Source organism: Microtus pennsylvanicus, chromosome 10 (assembly GCF_037038515.1).
Source record: "Microtus pennsylvanicus isolate mMicPen1 chromosome 10, mMicPen1.hap1, whole genome shotgun sequence".
Classification (NCBI taxonomy): domain Eukaryota; kingdom Metazoa; phylum Chordata; class Mammalia; order Rodentia; family Cricetidae; genus Microtus; species Microtus pennsylvanicus.
This window is the reverse complement of record NC_134588.1, coordinates 89,900,848-89,919,285: the sequence shown is the minus strand read 5'-3', so window position 1 is coordinate 89,919,285 and position 18,438 is coordinate 89,900,848. Positions and strand designations below refer to the sequence as shown.

Genomic DNA, 18,438 nt, shown 5'->3' with positions numbered 1-18,438 from the left:
CAAGCAGGATGGCAAGATTCTGGATATGAGGGCACAGTCAGGGCTCAGGTCCCCTGCTTGGGCACTTTATAGCAGAGTTCCCTGGGCACTTTATAGCCTAGTTCTGAGATAACCACCCTGAACGTATTTCAGTGACTCTGGGAGCATTAGTAAAGTCGAGACATAGGATACTATATAAACAGTTGGATGATGGATACTTATAATCACATTTAGGAGGTGAAGACAAGCAGAGTTTTGTGATTTTGAAATAAGTTTGAGCTACATAGTGATGAATACCTGGACTTTGTGAGACCCTGTCTCAAATACACACACACACACACACACACACACACACATCCCAAAAAACAAATAACAAACAAGAACAAGGTTTTGCTACCCCTCATAAGATAGGGTAACATTAGTTACTACAAGGATCTCTGCAAAGGGGCGTTTCCTCCACTACTTGTTGCTGGATTCCAATGCTTATAGCTATGCCTGGAACCTAAAGAACTTTGGCTTACACTTGCTGAATGAATAAAAGAAGGTTTTGTTTATCCTCCAAGACTCAGCACCAACGTGAGGCTTTCCGCTCCTCAAGGGATTGGTCATTCTTCACTGTTGGCTCCCACAGTGCACCGCAATACTCTCTCTAATCATCATACCAATTGCATGCCCCACAGGGTCCACTGCCTTCTTAATTTCCTCTAATACAGACTCAGGCCTGTAGTGAAGGTATCAGCGAGAGCATAGCACAGGGCTTGGCCTGTGAGAAACTTTAAATAATGGTGATCATAGTCTATGATGAGGTCACTAGAGTCATTTGACCTACACCTGATGTCTGAGCCCATGTGACATCGGCTCTTTTCTGACATGGGTGAGGACATGACCTCTTCTTCTGTGACCTGGGCAGCGAGGAGGGTGACGCTTGATCCTCTGAAGGTGCTCAGCAAATATTTATTCATTTATTCCTTTTCTCATTTGACTTTTGTTGTTGTTGTTTTTAAACAAGTCTAAGTTGCCTTTGCTCTCCATGAACATATGATCTGGGCTGACACACCTTGGGGAAGCTAAGAGTTGAAAGAGAATCTCAGTGCAGACCATGTGCTCTGGGATCCTGGCCGAGATGGGTCCAGTCTCACTTTTTCCTATCGCCATGTACCCCACCTTAAGTAGTTCTGATCACTTCCTTCAGAGGTGCAATGGTGTAGCACTAGTTTAAGGACTAATGAGGAATCTTCCTGGCTCTATTTTGAAGGCAGGAGCCATTGTGCTATATTGTTAAACATGAGTTTCTATTTACTGTAAAAGCTGAGTTACTCTCTGTTTCCAAGAACCTGACAGTCCCCAACCCATGACTTGGACTTGTTTTTAAGAATATCCTGACCCTCTCTGACCCTCTTTGACCCTCCCTGACCCTCCCTGGCCCTCCCTGACCCTCCCTGACCCTCTCTGACCCTCCCTGACCCTCCCTGGCCCTCCCTGACCCTCTCTGACCCTCCCTGACCTTCTCTGGCCCTCCCTGACCCTCCCTGAACCTTCTCTAAACCTTCCCTAATCAGGTAACCACAATCATCATGGCAACCATATGATGTTTATTTTTCTTTTTGAGATTTTTTTAAATTTCCTTATTGCCCCATTGTCTCTCTTCTGTAAAACTACTCATGATTTTACTTCTCAAAAGGTGCCCAAGAAATGGATTCAGGACTGTTCTCTTTAACTCAATTTAGGAGGCAGTCACTAGCCAGCTTTTCAATGCACCCCATTAAAAAAAATCAAGCTTGCTTTAAATTTGGCTCAAATTGTGGTCGTGGTCTTATTCTCCACGTTATCACTTTGAAGTTCCAGATCCCAGCGCTCGCCACTCATCTGCTCAGTATGGCCCAGTTCTGGCGAAGGCCCACTTGGCTGTATCACATAGGGGCAGATGACATCATGCAGAGGGAAGGATCACATGGAGAGACAGTAAACCAGAACAAGGGTCAGGGGAAGGGCCAGTCTTACTATTTTTATAACTACCCACTTAGGAAGAACTAACCCAGCATCTCCTAAGATCCTCCCAAAGGTAATAGTTCCAATACCTATGGTCTCCCCTTGTTCCATCTCTTAATATTACTACCTGGGGACCAGGACTCTGACACATGGAACCACAGATGAACACACAAACAACCTGACAATCACGTTTAGCTTCAGAAGCTGGGAAGGACTGAATGCTGACTTTCTCACACCCCCGTTTCTCCGGGCACCATTTAAAGAAACAAAGGTCCCCCCATAACAGCAATGACAGTCACTTTTGCCCGCTCAGCTTTCTCCAAGAAACTTTCTCTGAGAAGCACAAGAGAGCTCTCCTACAGGGACAACAACCCTTTGTCTGCCCAGACTTCAGCTGAGCTCCTAAACCTCCCCAGCCCACCTGTGCATTTTGGTTACAAAATTCAGCTTCATCAGAGGATCCTGGTACTATCTGAGCATCCTCAGTATCTCATCGGCTTCTTTCGTCTGCCGCCGTCTGCCAGATGATATCTAATCATGGTGGCCTTCACTCACTAAAACCGGGGGTGAATTTCAGCCAGTGCTTTTCTTCCCTCTGAAGTTTCCTCGTAGTACTTTTCCGTGTACTGAACCCCCCCCCCCAACCTGCTCGTCGCTATGAATTCTTACTTGTTCACTCTAGATTCAGAGTTAACCCCACTCTCCCTCTCCCACTGACATCACCATTGCATCCATCACTACGCCTCTCAGGAGGCCCTCCATAAAGTCCTCCTCCATGTCTCAAACAGGCATGATCAAGGACTCGCTGTTTCTCTATTTCTTCATCTATAAAAATGACGGTCGTGTTTGCTTGCCTCAAAAAGGTCACAAAAAGGATAAAAAGAAACAAAGGAATGCTGCTTATAAAGTCTTTTACCAACCAGATAAAGCATGAAATATTAGCACTTTAGATACTGCATGAGAATGTAGCCAGAGAGCCTTTCAGCCTGAAGCATTCTAAAAGGTCCCTTGACTTCTCCGTATCAAATAAAGAGATACGGAGAAAAGACAGTTCTTCCTTCTGCCCATCACCCTCTTATTTTCCTTCTCCACCATCCCTACTTCTGCTATCTCAGGGTCTGCTCCACAACTGGGAGGGAAAGGAAAGCCAAAGAGCTGGGTAGGCACAGCCTTCTAGCCATGTCTGACTCCTTAGCACTGCAAAGTAGAATTAGACTCAACTCCTTGAGTATATGGCTGCCATCAGGGTTCAACTCATGAAGTCAAGGCTACTCACGAGACGCAGAGACACAGGACTCCTGGCACAGACTCGCTGTCTCTTAACAGAAAGTTGCCATCCTCCCCGCCCTTGAGGAGCAGGGTTTCACACTCTTGCTTGGTTAGCGGGCCGTGGTAGTAAGGCAGCTCCATGGAGGGCTAAGTTATGCTTTAACTGTCCTGGCAACCTGAGATCCAGCTCCAGGCCAAGTCGTGACTTTGAAGAGGGAAGTGGAGAGAGTGGTGGAAGGGAAATGTCCCTTCTTCAAATGTTGTCCAAACAAGATGAAATTGCTCTGTGGGTTCAGTCAGCTTTAGCAGACACAGGAAATGAGAAGGGAGGGGTGATAAAGTGACCAAGGCATTTCAGCCTAGGGGTGGGTGTCTCAAATATGACTCACAGAAGGTGGTGAGTGCCCTCCAGCTCACAGGCAATGCTGTTCGCGGCCGCAGCAGCAACACTAGAGTCAAGCTCCCTGGTCCAGCATACCTCCCACTGGTTTTCATCCCTTCTGGCTAGCATTGTGCTCTCTAACGAGCATACTACTGATCCTGCTGGACTTGCTAGTATTCAGGCATCTGTACTGGCCTGCCCTTGGGTCCTGACAGGATATCCTCAGTTGCAGTCACTGAGAGCATCCCCTGGGCACATTTGCTACATTCCCTTCTCTCTCTCTCTCTCTCTCTCTCTCTCTCTCTCTCTCTCTCTCTCTCTCTCTCTCTCTCCCTCCCTCTCTTCCTCCCTCCCTCCCTCTCCCTCTCTCTCTCCCTCTCCTTCTTTCTCTTTCTCTTCCACCTCTCTTATTTCCAGGAACTGGTCTCTGCCCCCTTCTCTTCCCCTTTTCTCTCCTCTTACATAACTTCCTATGTGACCCCTGTTACATAGCGCAACTTCACTGTGTCCAACAGTACTGGATACCCATATTCTTCTTGGGCTTTCTCTGATCATACTCTGTGTTCATCAACATCTGTGTAAAAGTAAGCTCTGATGAAGGTTGAGAATTGCACTGACCTGCGGATACAATAAGTCATTTGGTGTTGGTTTAATACCATGTCCATTTCACAAAGTCATAGTCTCCCCCTGGTACAAGAACCCTCTAGCCACAGGCTCTTGATCTCAGTAACAGTGTTAAGCACAAGTTTCTGTTTGGGAGCAGAAGACTACTTGGACACAGGTCCCCATAGAAAGTCTTTATTAACTGAGCAGTAACTACTCTAGGTGCTCAGGATCCCTGTCCACCCCAAGCCTTTCTCGGGGTGAATTTTAAAACACAAAACCACATCCTGGCTTAACACACCTTATCACGAAGAGTTAGCCTAAACTGAGTGTTGTGGTGCACACCGTTAATCTCAGCACTGGGGAGGCAGAGGCAGGGGGATCTCTGTGAGTTTGAGGCCAGCCTGACCTACAGAGTGAGTTCCAGGACAGCCAGAACAGGACTACAGAAACTAAAATGCAAGCTTAGTACCTTTAGAGACTTTCCCAGATCTGTGCACTTTGATGGATTAGGTCTTTGTATTCGTTTTGGGCACAGAGGTTCCCAACCTGTGGATTGTTACCCTCACAGGGGTTGCATATCAGATATCCTGCATATCGAATATTTACATTATGATTCATAAAAGTAGCAAAATTACAGTTATGAAGTAGCAACCAAATAACTTTACAGTTGTGAGTCACCACAATATGAGGAACTGTATTAAAGAATCGCAGCATTAGGAAGGTTGAGAACTACTGTTTTGACGGGTGGCAGTGTCTGTATACTGAGGTTTATGGCCTCAGTGGTACTTTCATCATGGCATCAGTACGCTAAGCTCGAGTGGCCTACTAGTATCCGGGTACATGTTATAACTTCAGTTAGTGCAGTGGACTTTAAATCCAATCAGAAATTGGGTGGGTTATTTCTATGACATTTGTGCTGTTACTGCACCAGTGCACATATCTTGACAGTTGGTCATTATTTTAACTCATAGAGTTCACAACTGCATAAAAATAACGATGGTTTTTCTTCTTTAGTAGCATGCACAGCGCTGGGAAAGCTAGCCAAGAATGAGGCTTCCAGATGAGAGGCAGTTTATCTTCTCTGTGTTTTATGACTCAAGTATATGATGTCTTCAGTGTCAGGGACTCACCATAGAGTTCTGGAGAGTAACCAAGAACAGTGACAATAACCTATAATATTTGAAGTCTATGGACCTGTGGTGGTTTGAAAAAATGGCCCCCAGAGGAAGTGGCACTATGAGGAAGTATGACTTTGTTGGAGTAGGTATGGCCTTGTTAGAGGAAGTGTGTTCCTGTGTGGGTGGGTTTTGAGGTCTTCTATGCTAAAGATACTACCCAGTGTCTCAGAATACTTCTTGTTGCCTTCCGTTCAAGGTGTGAAAACTCTCATGCCCTGCTCTAGCACTATGCCTCAGGCCACCATGTCACACTGTGATGATAGTGGACTAACCCTCTAAAACTGTAAGCCACCCGATTAAATGTTTTCCTTAATAAAAGTTGCCATGGTCATGTGTCTCTTCAAAGCAATAGAAACCCTAATTAAGATAGGGTCTCACTGGACAACAACTCCAAAATAAGTAAGCCATTCCTGGCACTAGGATTCTTAGTTGTTAGCTTGTGCTGTCTAACGGGGCCTTGTGCACCATTGCAGGTAATGCCATTTTAATTCTTTATGTGTATTGAAGCACGACTAATAAAAACTCAGAGACAGAAACTGGAGTTCAACTTGAAGGCCAGAAAAGCAAAACAGCCAGCCACTGGCTCTTACCTCTACCTCAGTCTGAAATGGCGATCCTGCCTCCCGGAATCTGACAATGAGACTGAGCCTGAGAGCTGTCTCCTCCCATTTCATAATCCTCTCTAGGTCCTGGAATAAAGGCGCGCACTACTACCGCCTGGTTTCTATGGCAAACTAGTGTGGCTGCTGGGATTAAAGGTGTGTGTCCTTGCCACCTGGTCTGTAAGGCTGAGCAGTGTGGCTGTTTTACTTTTCTGATCCTCTAGCAAGCTTTATTTATTAAAACACAAATGAAATGCCACCACAGTGTTTAATATACGTATACACGCATACATACCTACACATACACGCAAAACTTCTACAGTAGAAAGAACTTTTTCAAAACACCTTTAGTGTTAGTTGTCCCTCCCAGTGTTCCCTCTTCTAGCCTACCCTCCTATCCGGTTCCTCACTTAACCCTTCCTGTACCATTATTTTCTTTTAGCCCTTTCTTACATCACTGCATGCTAGTTCCTCTCTCTTGAAATATCACCCATGGGCCCTTATTAATTTCCTCATCACTATAGGTATTCCAAATAGAACATACATATGTAAAGCTTCAAAGCTAACACCCACAAATAGAGAAAATATACGACTTCAGTATTTCTGGGTCTGGGTTATGTCATTAAGAATGATTATTTCCTCCTTTAATTCCAGCACTCATCAGAGGCAGGTAGATCTCTGTGAGTTCAAGGCCAGCCTGGTCTACAAAGCGAGTACCAGGTTAGCAAAGGATGTTACACAGAGAAACTCTATCTCAAAAAAAAAAAAAAGGAAAAAATGATTGCTTCCAAGTCCATTCATTTTCCTGAGAATTTCATAATTTGTTCTTTTTAACAACTAAATAATATTCCATTGAGCAAATGTAACACATTTTCATTATCTGTTTTGCAGTCTATGGGCATCTAGGATGTTTCAATTACCCAGAGCAACAATGAACATGAATAATCAAGTATCTCTACAGAAGTATATAGGGGCCTTTAGGTATATGCCCAATAGTTATATTGTTTGGGCATGTGGTAGATTTATTTTTAACTTTTTGAGAAAAACACTATCCTGAGTGAGGTAAGCCAGACCCAAAAAAAGGAACATGGGATGTACTCACTCATATTTGGTTTCTAGCCATAAATAAAGGACATTGAGCCTATAATTCGCGATCCTAGAGAAGCTAAATAAGAAGGTGAATCCAAAGACAAACATATAGGAATCCTCCTGAATATTAACCTTCATCAGGCAATGAAAGGAGACAGAGACAGAGACCCACACTGGAGCACCGGACTGAAATCTCAAGGTCCAAATCAGGAGCAGAAGGAGAGAGAGCACGAGCAAGGAACTCAGGACTGCGAGGGGTGCACCCACACACTGAGACAATGGGGATGTGCTATCGGGAACCCACGAAGGCCAGCTGGCCTGGGAAAAAGCATGGGATAAAACCGGACTCGCTGAACATAGTGGACAATGAGGACTACTGAGAACTCAAGAACAATGGCAATGGGTTTTTGATCCTACTGCACATACTGGCTTCGGGGGAGCCTAGGCAGTTTGGATGCTCACCTTATTAGACCTGGATGGAGGTGGGTGGTCCTTGGACTTCCCACAGGTCAGGGAACCCTGATTGCTCTTCGAGCTGATGAGGGAGGGGGACTTGATCGGGGGAGGGGGAGGGAAATGGGAGGCGGTGGCGGGGAGGAGGCAGAAATCTTTAATAAATAAATTTTAAAAAAAAGAGAACCCTCACACTGATTTTTATAGTGGTGACACGAGGTTGTGCTCCCACCAGCAATAAATGAGTGTTTCTCTTTCCCCATGTTCATGATAAATGAGTGTTTCTCTTTCCCCAGTTCATGACATCATCTGCCATCATTGGTTTTTAATAAACTAAAACGTACTTTTAGTTTGCATTTCTCGATAACTAGAGACATTAAACGCTTTAAAATGTTTCCCCACCATTCATATTTCATCGTTTGAGAGCTCTCTGCTTAATTCCATCCCCACTGTTGTGGAATAATCTTTTTCGACACTGTGAAGATGAGTCATTGTGTACAGAGGCACATATCTTTTAAGAGCCTCTGCTACCAGGCACTTGAATGGGGTTGATGAGCAGCGAGCAGCGCTACTTGATGGTGGGAAACTAGGTCAAAATGCCTACCACACAGTGGACCCAGAAATTTCCTAGAGCTGGGGAGGATAGACCAGCTCCAGGTTGGTCCCCATAGGCATGAGGCTCTGCTCTCATCAACTGAAGGGGATGGAGGCAAGCACCGGTTTATAGCCCTGCAGTTTAAAATTTATGTCCTCAGGCTGGGTGGTGATGATGCACGCCTTTAATCCCAGCACTTGGGAGGCAGAGGCAAGCAGATCTCTGTGAGTTTAAGGTCAGCCTGGTCAACAAAAGCTAGGTCCAAAGCTACAGAGAAACCCTGTCTCCAGAAAAAAAAAAAAAGATTTGTCTTCTCAAAGTACACAGCTACAGGCATACAAACAATCAGATCCAGACTGATAAAAACCTCTAAACAGGTACAATATGTTTTAAAATGTAGTTAGGTGTTAAAGAAAAAAAGAAAATGGGTATAGACTGACAGAAAAAAATAAATAGTTTGAAAATAATAAAGTAAAGTCTTTAAAGAGAGAGCAAAGTAATGTAAAAAGAATAAGTTGTGAAAAGATGGAAGATACACAGGGCATCTGGATCCTGTATGTTGTTTTATTGACTTTAAATTTTTTAAATATCAATGAATAAAAGGCAACCGTTACTGAGAGACAATGGATTGTGAAAAGAATGGCTAAATTGAACCAGCCTACATATTTTAAAGATGTGTGTGTGTTTTTAATTACAACACTGTTTGATCAATGGCTCAGGCATTTTCCTAGATAGCTCTTAAATTCTAAATTAACCCATTTCTATAAATCTATGTATCATTATGAGGCTGTGGCTTACTTTAAGCTTCTAGCATCTTTTTCCTTTGGCGGCTACATGATGTCTGCCTGACACTAACTTCTTTCTTCTTACATTCAGTTGAGTTTTCCTGTCAGCTATATTCTACCCTGCCATAGGCCAAAGTAGCTTCATTATTAACCAGTAATAGTAAAACACATTCATAGCATACAGAAAGAAATCCCACATCATCTCCCCTTTTCTATCTAAATAAAAAGGAAGGTTTTAACTTTAACATAGTAAAATTACATATAACAAAACAGGTATCAAGCAAGAATTACACTTACAATATTTATATCTAATTTATCTTTTATAATGACTATAACTATCAGTCTTTAACTCCATCAAAGACCCCAGAAGGATATAATATTACCTAAGTAAATGGAAAGTACATTACAAGGAACTTCCAACATTCTCGAATTGACAGAGACATTTCACTGTCTGAACAGTCACACAAAGTTCTTCTATAATCTTGGGGCATTCATCTTCAGTTTACAGACCCATAGTATTTGGCAGACTTTTTAATGAAACATGAAATTTGAAAGATTGTTTTGCCTATATTGCCAGTTTGTCAAGAAGCACTTTCTTTTGGGTTCTGTAGAATGTCTGGCAGTTTCCTCTGTGAAGTAGGAATCCTGAAGAACAATCCCATCTTTTGGGATTGAGAGTTTAGCAGTCACTTTTCTGTGGGTCCTGACTGTCCAGTTCATACAGCATACCATCAAGCAGCCCAGGCAAAAGAAGTTTCTTGCCTAAATGGCTAGCCTTGCCACATTGAAGAAAAATTCCATGACAAGTTTCTTCAATGCCCATCAACCCTTCTGAAGCAATTGGTGCTGCCAGAAACAGACATGTCTCACTGTTGAAAAAATTCCAAGTTCTTAAAACATTTTAAATGCCATACTGTAGGTATTTGAAGTGTTGAAGATTATCTAGCTAAGTGAAATATATATGTATATCTAAAAACCTAACTAACATGACTATAATTTTGACTATTATAAATTACTACCTATTAATCTATAATTTTAAATTATACATTACATATTAAAATGAGTTGTATAAGCATTATACCTTAAACAAGAGTATAAATATTCATATACATAGTGTAACAAAAATCAACCTTAAGCTTTGTATCAATAGACCAAGATCCATATCAGTGTGAAGTATTCATTTCTATACCATTTCTTCCCTTTAAACAAACTTTTATAAACAATCATTTTGGGAATTTCAGCATTGTTTTCTCCAAACTGCTTCCTGATGATTGTTGGGCAAGTATTCTTAGGGTTCACAGAGACCTTTCAGTGTCTTGTTCCATCAAACCACAATAGCCTAGAAAGACGGGTTCTTATCTTCTGTGGAAACAAAAGCAGAGCCTCTTTTCCAAAGTAGCGTATTCTTAGACTCAAATTTTGAAGTCAAGATACCTTTATACTGGTTTAGTTTAGCAGGTTCCAGAATAAAATGCCTCTCTGCTGTCAAGAAAACACAGTAATATGCATAATCAGACTAACTGTATATATTTGATCTTTATGTGTCTTATTTGTTTTACTCTATTACTTTTTAATATTTATTTTGTTATTTTTTATTTCTTTAATCTATGACTATCTGTACTCCTCTTTCTTCTCTTTCTCTTAAGCCCATGTACATTTATCTAACTATAGATACATAACTATAACCCATTCAGAAGTCTTTTTCATCTGAATTTGTCTTATTGTATATCTGTGATCATTTTCTAACCAGGAGAGATTTTTTGTTTTGTTTTTGTTTTTCTTTTTTTTTTTGGTTGTTTTTGGTTTTGTTTTTGAAATGCTAAGCGGGCATGGCTAGGATTAACACTGTGGCTTTGTCTGTTGGCCCTTCCCAGTCCAACATGACAGAGGAATGGTCACCACCTCTGTAAGCCATGCTTACAACTCCAGCTCCAGGGATGCAGTTGATCGATGTCACCATTAAGCAACTTGTAGAACTCTGCTCACAAACCCCATTTAAGTGCTCTGTAACAGAACCTCCCTAAAGAACCAGATCTAGTCATGCTGCCAGCACCAACCAGGAGGCCAGCTCTTAAAGTAGCCATGCAGTCTTTGCTGCTAATGCTGAATCAGAAAGACTTCTCTTAAAAGGAACCATGCCGCTGCTCACTGCCAGCAAACAAAGCCTATCTGAAAATATGTGGCTATGAAGAAACTCCAATGACTTCCGTTTTTGTGGGTTTAGAAGTACTTTTTTAAAGCTTTCTTAGGTTTTATGTGGATGTACACTGTCAAATATTGGGCATCATTATGTAAAAGGAGCCTTGGTTTCCTGACTGCCCAAAAACTATATTAATTACAACACTGTTTGGCCAATGACTCAGGCTTATTTCTTGCTAACTCTTACATCTTAAATTGACCGATTTCTATAAATCTATGTATCACCATGAGGCTATGGCCTACCGGTAAGGTTCTGACATCTGACTCCTTTGGCAGCTACATGGCATCTCATAAGGATGTCTTAACTTTAGAATGGAAGTCAAAAACTGTGTTGCTTTGGGAGAGAGGTTATGCTTTTATTTCCACAGAAAACAAAAAGCTATAGATTTATTTAAAATTAATAAAGATCAAATTGACTGGAGGAGACCTCCTGAAAATCTTGGCTAGACATGAAGAAATAAACAAGAAAACTACAAGACAGGTGACATTTAAGCTGACTCTCTACATGGGAACAACTCTGAGACTAGATAAAACATGATAAATCTTGTTGGCTACAGAGTACTCATGACTTGTTATTACATAGAATCCTTTCATATGGTGTAGCTGTTAATTTGTATTGCAGTTTGGTTATATAGTCCTAATGGACTTATAAAGTTGACAGATGTCCTTTACCTTCTCAAACACAGAACAAAGAACTACCTTTGGTTGATTTGTGCATATTGCACATTCCATACTTGTGATAATGTAGATATGTATATTTCCTTTAAAAGTTTGCATATTTATAGAGAAAAGGGCCAGATATCAATAAAGACGAGTAGTCGAGGTCATCCAGCCTTTCAAAATGTCTCTGCTGCAGTTTTCTCAAAATTCTACATTTAGAACAACTTCAAAGCTACTAGCTGAGATGGTCAAGCCTCACAGACTACTCGAGCTAGAACTTCAGATAATCTCTACCCTTTCCCACCACACAAAGACTAAACAAAAAATAATACAGTTAGTTCTCCAAGAACTTGACCATTTTCCCAATTTTCTCAGGGTCTCCTAAAGATGCCTTCACCCTAGATAACAGGAAGCAATATAGACAACATGATACCCCCATTCCCAAGGTAGGGTGATGTGGGAGTGTCATATCAATCTGTTGATTTCATTGGTTAAGCAATAAAGAAACTGCCTTGGCCCATTTTATTGGTTAAAACATAGGTGGGAGGAGTAAACAGAATAGAATGCTGGGAGGAAGAGGAAGTGAGCTCAGAGACTCGACAGCTCTCCTCTCAGGGGCAGATGCCTCAGAGAGATGCCATGCTCCTGGCTCCTGGGCAGACACACGTGATGAAGCTCCGACCCAGGATGGACATAGGCTAGAATCTTCCCGGTAAGCGCACCTAGCTGTGCTACATAGAATATTAGAAATGGGCTAGTCCAGGTGCGAGAGAGATGCAGTCCCGCCACTCTTATTACTACAGTAGGGTAGATGGTTTTTGGTCATTTGGTGAATATTGGTAATTGCTTAGAGGGGTTAATTACAAGTTGTTATTGATCATGGTCAGGGAGGAAACTAAACAGAGGTTAGATTCAGAGATCTTTTTCTAAAAAGATAAAAAGTGGAGACATAGAAATGCTAGGATAAAAGAGTAGATTATTTAATCTACTTTTAAACTAAAACCTAGCTATTAATCTCAAATATTTTACATTGCTATGGATTTTTGTATATTGATACAAATTTAAGGTTGTTTTTGTTATACTGTATATATGTTTCTACTCTTGCTTAAAGTGTTACAACTATACACCTTATTTAAGAATGTAATGTAAATTTTTTGTCCTCAAAAGTTATTATGGCAAACTATTTGGGATAATTACATATTAGCTGTAATCTAACAATCAAATTTGTGACCATGTTATATATGCTTTCAAGGTCAAACAGAGATGTATTTTAGACACATAGGTAGTCTTCAAACATTTTAAAGGCCTACAGAATATTGCATTTAAGATGCTTTAATAATATAAGACTTTTTGCTGGGTGGTGATGGCACATGCCTTTAATTCCAGCATTCAGAGACAGAAGCAGATGGATCTCTGTTAGTTCGAGGCCTGCCTGGTCTACAAGAGCTAGTTCAAGGCAGACTCCAAAGCTACAGAGAAGCCCTGTCTTGGAAAAAAAGATGCTTTAATAATATAAGGCTTTTCATGACAGTGAAATATGTCTGCCCCTGGCAGCATCAATATACTTCAAAAAAAAGATGTTGAGCATTGAAGAACCTCCATATGATGTTTGCTTTTATTGTGACAAACTTAAACACTGGGCAAGAAACTGTCCCTGCCTCTACTGCTGACAATATGCTGTTCAAATTGGAAAAACAGGACACAAAAGAAGGCAACTGCCAAACTTTGCAAAGACAAGGTTGGACAGTCCTTCAAAATTCCTGCTTCACAGAAAAGCTTGTCAGTGTTAGAGACTAGCTTCAACAAAAATGACACTTGCCAGGGTAGAGGCATGGGGATCAGAAAATAGTAAAGAGGATGAAGACACAAGTAAAAATAATAAAACAGAAACATAGGATAGTATTGGGAGGGAGTCCCAGTGAATAATGAAATCACCCTCATTTAATTTTTCATATACCTTATTTCATTTTTCATACATACAATTCAAAAGGGGAAAGTAGACAACAAGTGACTTCTTTAACATGATACAAAGGACAACTCGAACAATTAATTGCTTCAATACTTTGAGACAGCAAGTTATTAGCATTCTGTTGTTTAGGCAGTGAAGCCACCCTAGATCAAATATCCTGAAGGTAGCCATTCCCTAGATCAAAATTCCTGTTACAAAAGAAGGAGCAGAAGTATGTTTGCATATTCTGACCATCTGTCAGGATGGAGTGGATCTACCTGTATGCACGATCTTAATGTCAAAAGAACCAAACAACCACATCCTGGGTCAAGATGTGTAACTCTGGTTGTTGTTAACAATTTTAAGCAACCTTCAAACTCTGTGACCATCAGACAAGGTGGAAATAGGCTTACATTTTTGGGCCTCCACATGTCAGATACTCTAGGCCTGTGGGTGGTAGATGGATACTCAACATTGCAGAGGAACCTTGGGTAACTATCCAGGCAGCCAGCTGTCTTTGTCATTTCTGTAGCTTTGGAAGTTGTTTGTTCTGTACTTCCTATTTACTCAGGTAATATTATATCTTTTTTGGGTCTCTGATGGGGGTTGAAGACTAAATAGTTACAGCATTTCCCTTCTTACCAAATTCAAAAAAGAAACTCACAAAAGAGGTATAATGTTATAATGTTGAGAGACATAAATGTTTAAGCTTTTTTATCTAAAAAATGTCTTAAGGTCTAAAAAGATATTTTTAGGTTGGCAATATAAGTTATGACAACAAGTGGTTTAGGTATAAAACTTTGCATTCATAATAAGAATATTTTCTCTAAAATAACAAATACAAATGGACTGGACATTGTGAATAATTCTTAATTAATAATTGTTCTTACTGTATACAATTTTACTGCGTTACAGCTAAAACCTTTCCTTTTATTTAGACAAAAGGGGGTAAATGTTGTGGAATAATCTTTTTGTACACTTTGAAGATGTGTCTTTGTCAAGGCTCCTTCGAATTGGTTTAATACAGAGCTGAATGACCAATAGCGAGGCAGAAGAGGATAGGTGGGACTTCCATGGAAAGAGAGGACTTTGGGAAGAAGAGAGGTAGAGACACCAGGGAAACACTAAAGAGGTCAGACATACAGTACAGAGAATTGAAACATGTGGCAGAATATAGACGAATAGAAGCAGATTAATTTAAGTTATAAGAGCTAGTTGGGACTTAGTTCATAACTAATAAGAAGCCTGTTATTTGTGAGCTGAAAGTCCCAACAAGAAAGTACTATTACACCCCATTCTTTAAAAAGGTTGTTTTTTTCTTGATGTTTGGGGGGGGGGTTGTTTGTTTGTTTTTAATTTCTTTTAGTTCTTTGTGCTTTCTAGATACCAATTTTTTTGTCAGATGTATAGATCGTAAAGTTTTTCCCCATTCTATGGGCTGCCTCTTCACTCCAATGATGGTGTCCGGCTGGTGGCCATGTCAGAATAGCAGCAGGTAGCAATTGATTTCAGGAGTTCAGCCAATCAGAATGCAAGACACTGCTGGATGAATCTCGTATAGGCAAGCCCCATAGGCTTTGGCACTGGATTGTCTCTTGCTACTGCTCTGCCTTTACATATTTGCCGCTGTAATTTTCTCTGGTATCTGGCATGGTGTAATTGGGCATTGGGGGATTCCCAGTGCCTTTAATGTAGTGTGATTATCTCATGGAATTATCCCGTTCTACTGAGCATATTTTATCTGTGGATTATATGAAGATAATTTCCTCTTAAGCTGTACTGTTTAACTGAAGTAATGATTTTATACAATAATAGTGTTAGTTTAAATAGAATTTTGATGATTGAGGGATTTTTAACAAATGCAGTTGTAAGGACATAAAATTTTAAAAAGCTTTGCTTGGTCAAGAGTGGGTCAAGACACTGACTAACAACTCTTTGCAGCATTAAGAGTCAGCTGAAAACAGGAACCTTTGCAAAAGTGCCGAAGCAGCTAGCCACCTAGCTTTGCGGTCCAGACAGAGGCAGAAATAATTGCTTAAGGAGTGGATGGGGGGCTTGCACAATAGCAGAAGTAACTGCTTAAAGGAGAAAGGGGGATGCAGAAATGGTTCATACCCTGCATTTAGCAAAGACTAACTCTTTTGACCATAAATAACCCTGGCTTGTGGTTTTTGCCTTTATATGTCAATCCCAAAAGAGGAGGGGGAGCTCTCCCTACTGTGCTGCATCGCATTTGGGGAGAGCTCCCAGCTAGCTGGCATAAGAAATAGGCCTTGCTTTTGCTTTCTGAACTTGACTGGATTCTGGTGGCCTCTCTGGGGGGAGGGGTCTCTCAATGTGGGAACAACAGTAGTAAAGAATTATGATAGAGGCTAATGTAGTGAGAAAATTAATGTAGGTAAAGATAGGATATAAGGTTGCCCCTGCCCTTCATAAAGCAGGGGCTGCAGAGGATAGAAAATAAGGACGAAGGAGTGTCACACAGCTAGGACTTATGAGTTTTACTTGAAGAGTCATAGAGGCTATGGTTTAGATTAATGATTAAGGAAAACAATTGAGTTCCAGGAGTTAACTCAAGTAATTTTTGATATTGGGAAATGTGTTGATAGGTTTCTGTGTGCACTATAGCTAAAAAAAAAAAAAAGCTTTAAATAATGACTTCATGTAACTAAAAAAACAAAGAATTAGATGATTAGTTAAGATAATTGGACAGGACTGGAGTGGGACTCAACCACCGACCTGGACCAGAGCAGGCCTCAGACAGTGAACTCCATGAGAGCAGGAGCAGATCTGGACCAGGGTCATTTGCAGACCAGGACTGAGCCAGCAACCTGGGCCAGAGCAGACCTGAAACAGTGAACTCCATAGGAACAGGTGCAGGGAAGCAATGGCTGAGTGAGTGAGCCAGAGCCAAAGACTGCTGCGGGTCTGGGACCTTCAAGGGACTAGACCTAAGCCAGGACTCCTGTGGGTCTGGGCATGAGTCTAGGCCCTCCAAGGAACTAGGCCTGAGCCAGGATCTCTGCAGGTCTGGGTGTGAATCTGGGATCTTCAAGGGAGTAGGCAGGAACCAGAGATCTCTGTGGGTCCAGGTGTGAGTCTGGGACCTCTGATGGAGTAGGCCTGAGCCAGGATATCTGTGAGTTCAGGCGTTTGTCTGGGACATCAAAGAGAAGAGCCAGGAACCAGAAACCTCTGCAGGTCCGAGCTTGAGTCTGGGACCTCTGAGGGAGTAAGCCTGAGCCAGGTCCTTTGAGGGTCTGGGCGTACCTGAGCTTGGGAACTCTGAGAGAGTAGATTGGAGCCAGAGTCATTTACAAGATCAATCCCAAGCCAGGGAACTCTGCAGGAATGGATCCAGACCAGGGACATTTACAGAAACAGGTCTGAGCCGACAACCTAGGCTAGAGCAGGCCTGAGAGAGCAAACTTTAAGGGAGTAGAGAAAGCCCAGGAGCACTGAGTGACCTCCAGGAACACAGAATAACCAAAGGGATAACTAGAACCATGACACTGACTGTACCACAAGGAAAACCATCTGAGCCTTGGATTCACTGGCACCTAGAAGATTAATCAAAAGAATCACAGACAGCAGCAACCACACCTATTAGAGGAAAAGATGAGTAGAAAAGGTAAAAACACACACAATGCCACAAAGAGCAACACAACACCAGTAAAACCTAAAGACCCTACAACAGCAAGACCTGAACAACCAAATATAGATGAAGCAGAAGAAAATGACCTAAAAATAACTTCAGGAGAATGTTTAAAACTCTTAAAGAGGAAATTAGACTTCCCTCAAGGAAACGGAGGAGAAGACAAACAAAAAATTGGAAGACATCAGCAAATCCCTTAAAGAAAACCAAGAAAAAGTAATCAAACATATAAAAGAAACCATTCAAGACTTGAAAACTGAAATAGAGACAATAAAGAAAACACACGCTGAGGGAAATATAGAAACAGAAATCATGAGAAAACTATTAGGAACCACAAATGCAAGCATAAACAGCAGAATACAAGGGATGGAAGAGAGAATCTCAAGCATTGAAGATAAAATAGAGAAAATAGACTCATCAGTCAAAGAAAACATTAAATCTAACAAAAGCTTAACCCAAAATATCCAGGAAATATAGTGGTATGTGACAATGGTCTGTATTCTGTCAATTATATTTTAATAAAATGCTTATTGGCCAAATTTATGGGACACAATGAAAGCAGTGTTAAGAGGCAAGTTCATCGCACTAACCGCCTACATAAAGAAGCTGGAAAAATCCCACACTAGTGAATTAACAGAATATTTGAAAACTTTAGAACAAAAAGAAGCAAACTCACCTAAGAGAACTAGATGGCAGGAAATAATCAAATTGAGAGCTGAAATCAACAAAATAGAAATAAAGAAAACAATACAAAGAATCAATAAGACAAAGAGTTGGTTCTTCGAGAAAATCAACAAAATAGACAAACCTTTATCCAAGCTAACCAAAAGGCAGAGAGAAAATATACAAATCAACAAGATCAGAAATGAAAACGGGGACATAACAACAGATATGGAGGAAATACAGAGAATCATCAGGTCACATTTTGAAAACATGTACTCCACAAAATTTGAAAACTTAAAGGACATGGACATTTTTCTGGATAAATATCATTTACCAAAATTAAATCAAGACCAGATAAGCAAATTAAACAGACCTAGAACTGCTGA

General features: G+C 41.0%; 1 protein-coding gene across 1 annotated transcript in view; it reads right to left on the bottom strand.

The window, feature by feature from the left end:
• Positions 1-3,554, bottom strand: part of Sh2d1b (SH2 domain containing 1B) — a 29,446-nt gene extending 25,892 nt beyond the window's left edge. Inside the window, exon 1 of the mRNA XM_075989048.1 lies at positions 3,245-3,554. Coding sequence (XP_075845163.1) covers positions 3,245-3,378 — 134 coding nt within the window. The 5' untranslated portion in view covers positions 3,379-3,554. The remainder of the gene's footprint in view (positions 1-3,244) is intronic.
• Positions 3,555-18,438: the final 14,884 nt, after the last annotated feature.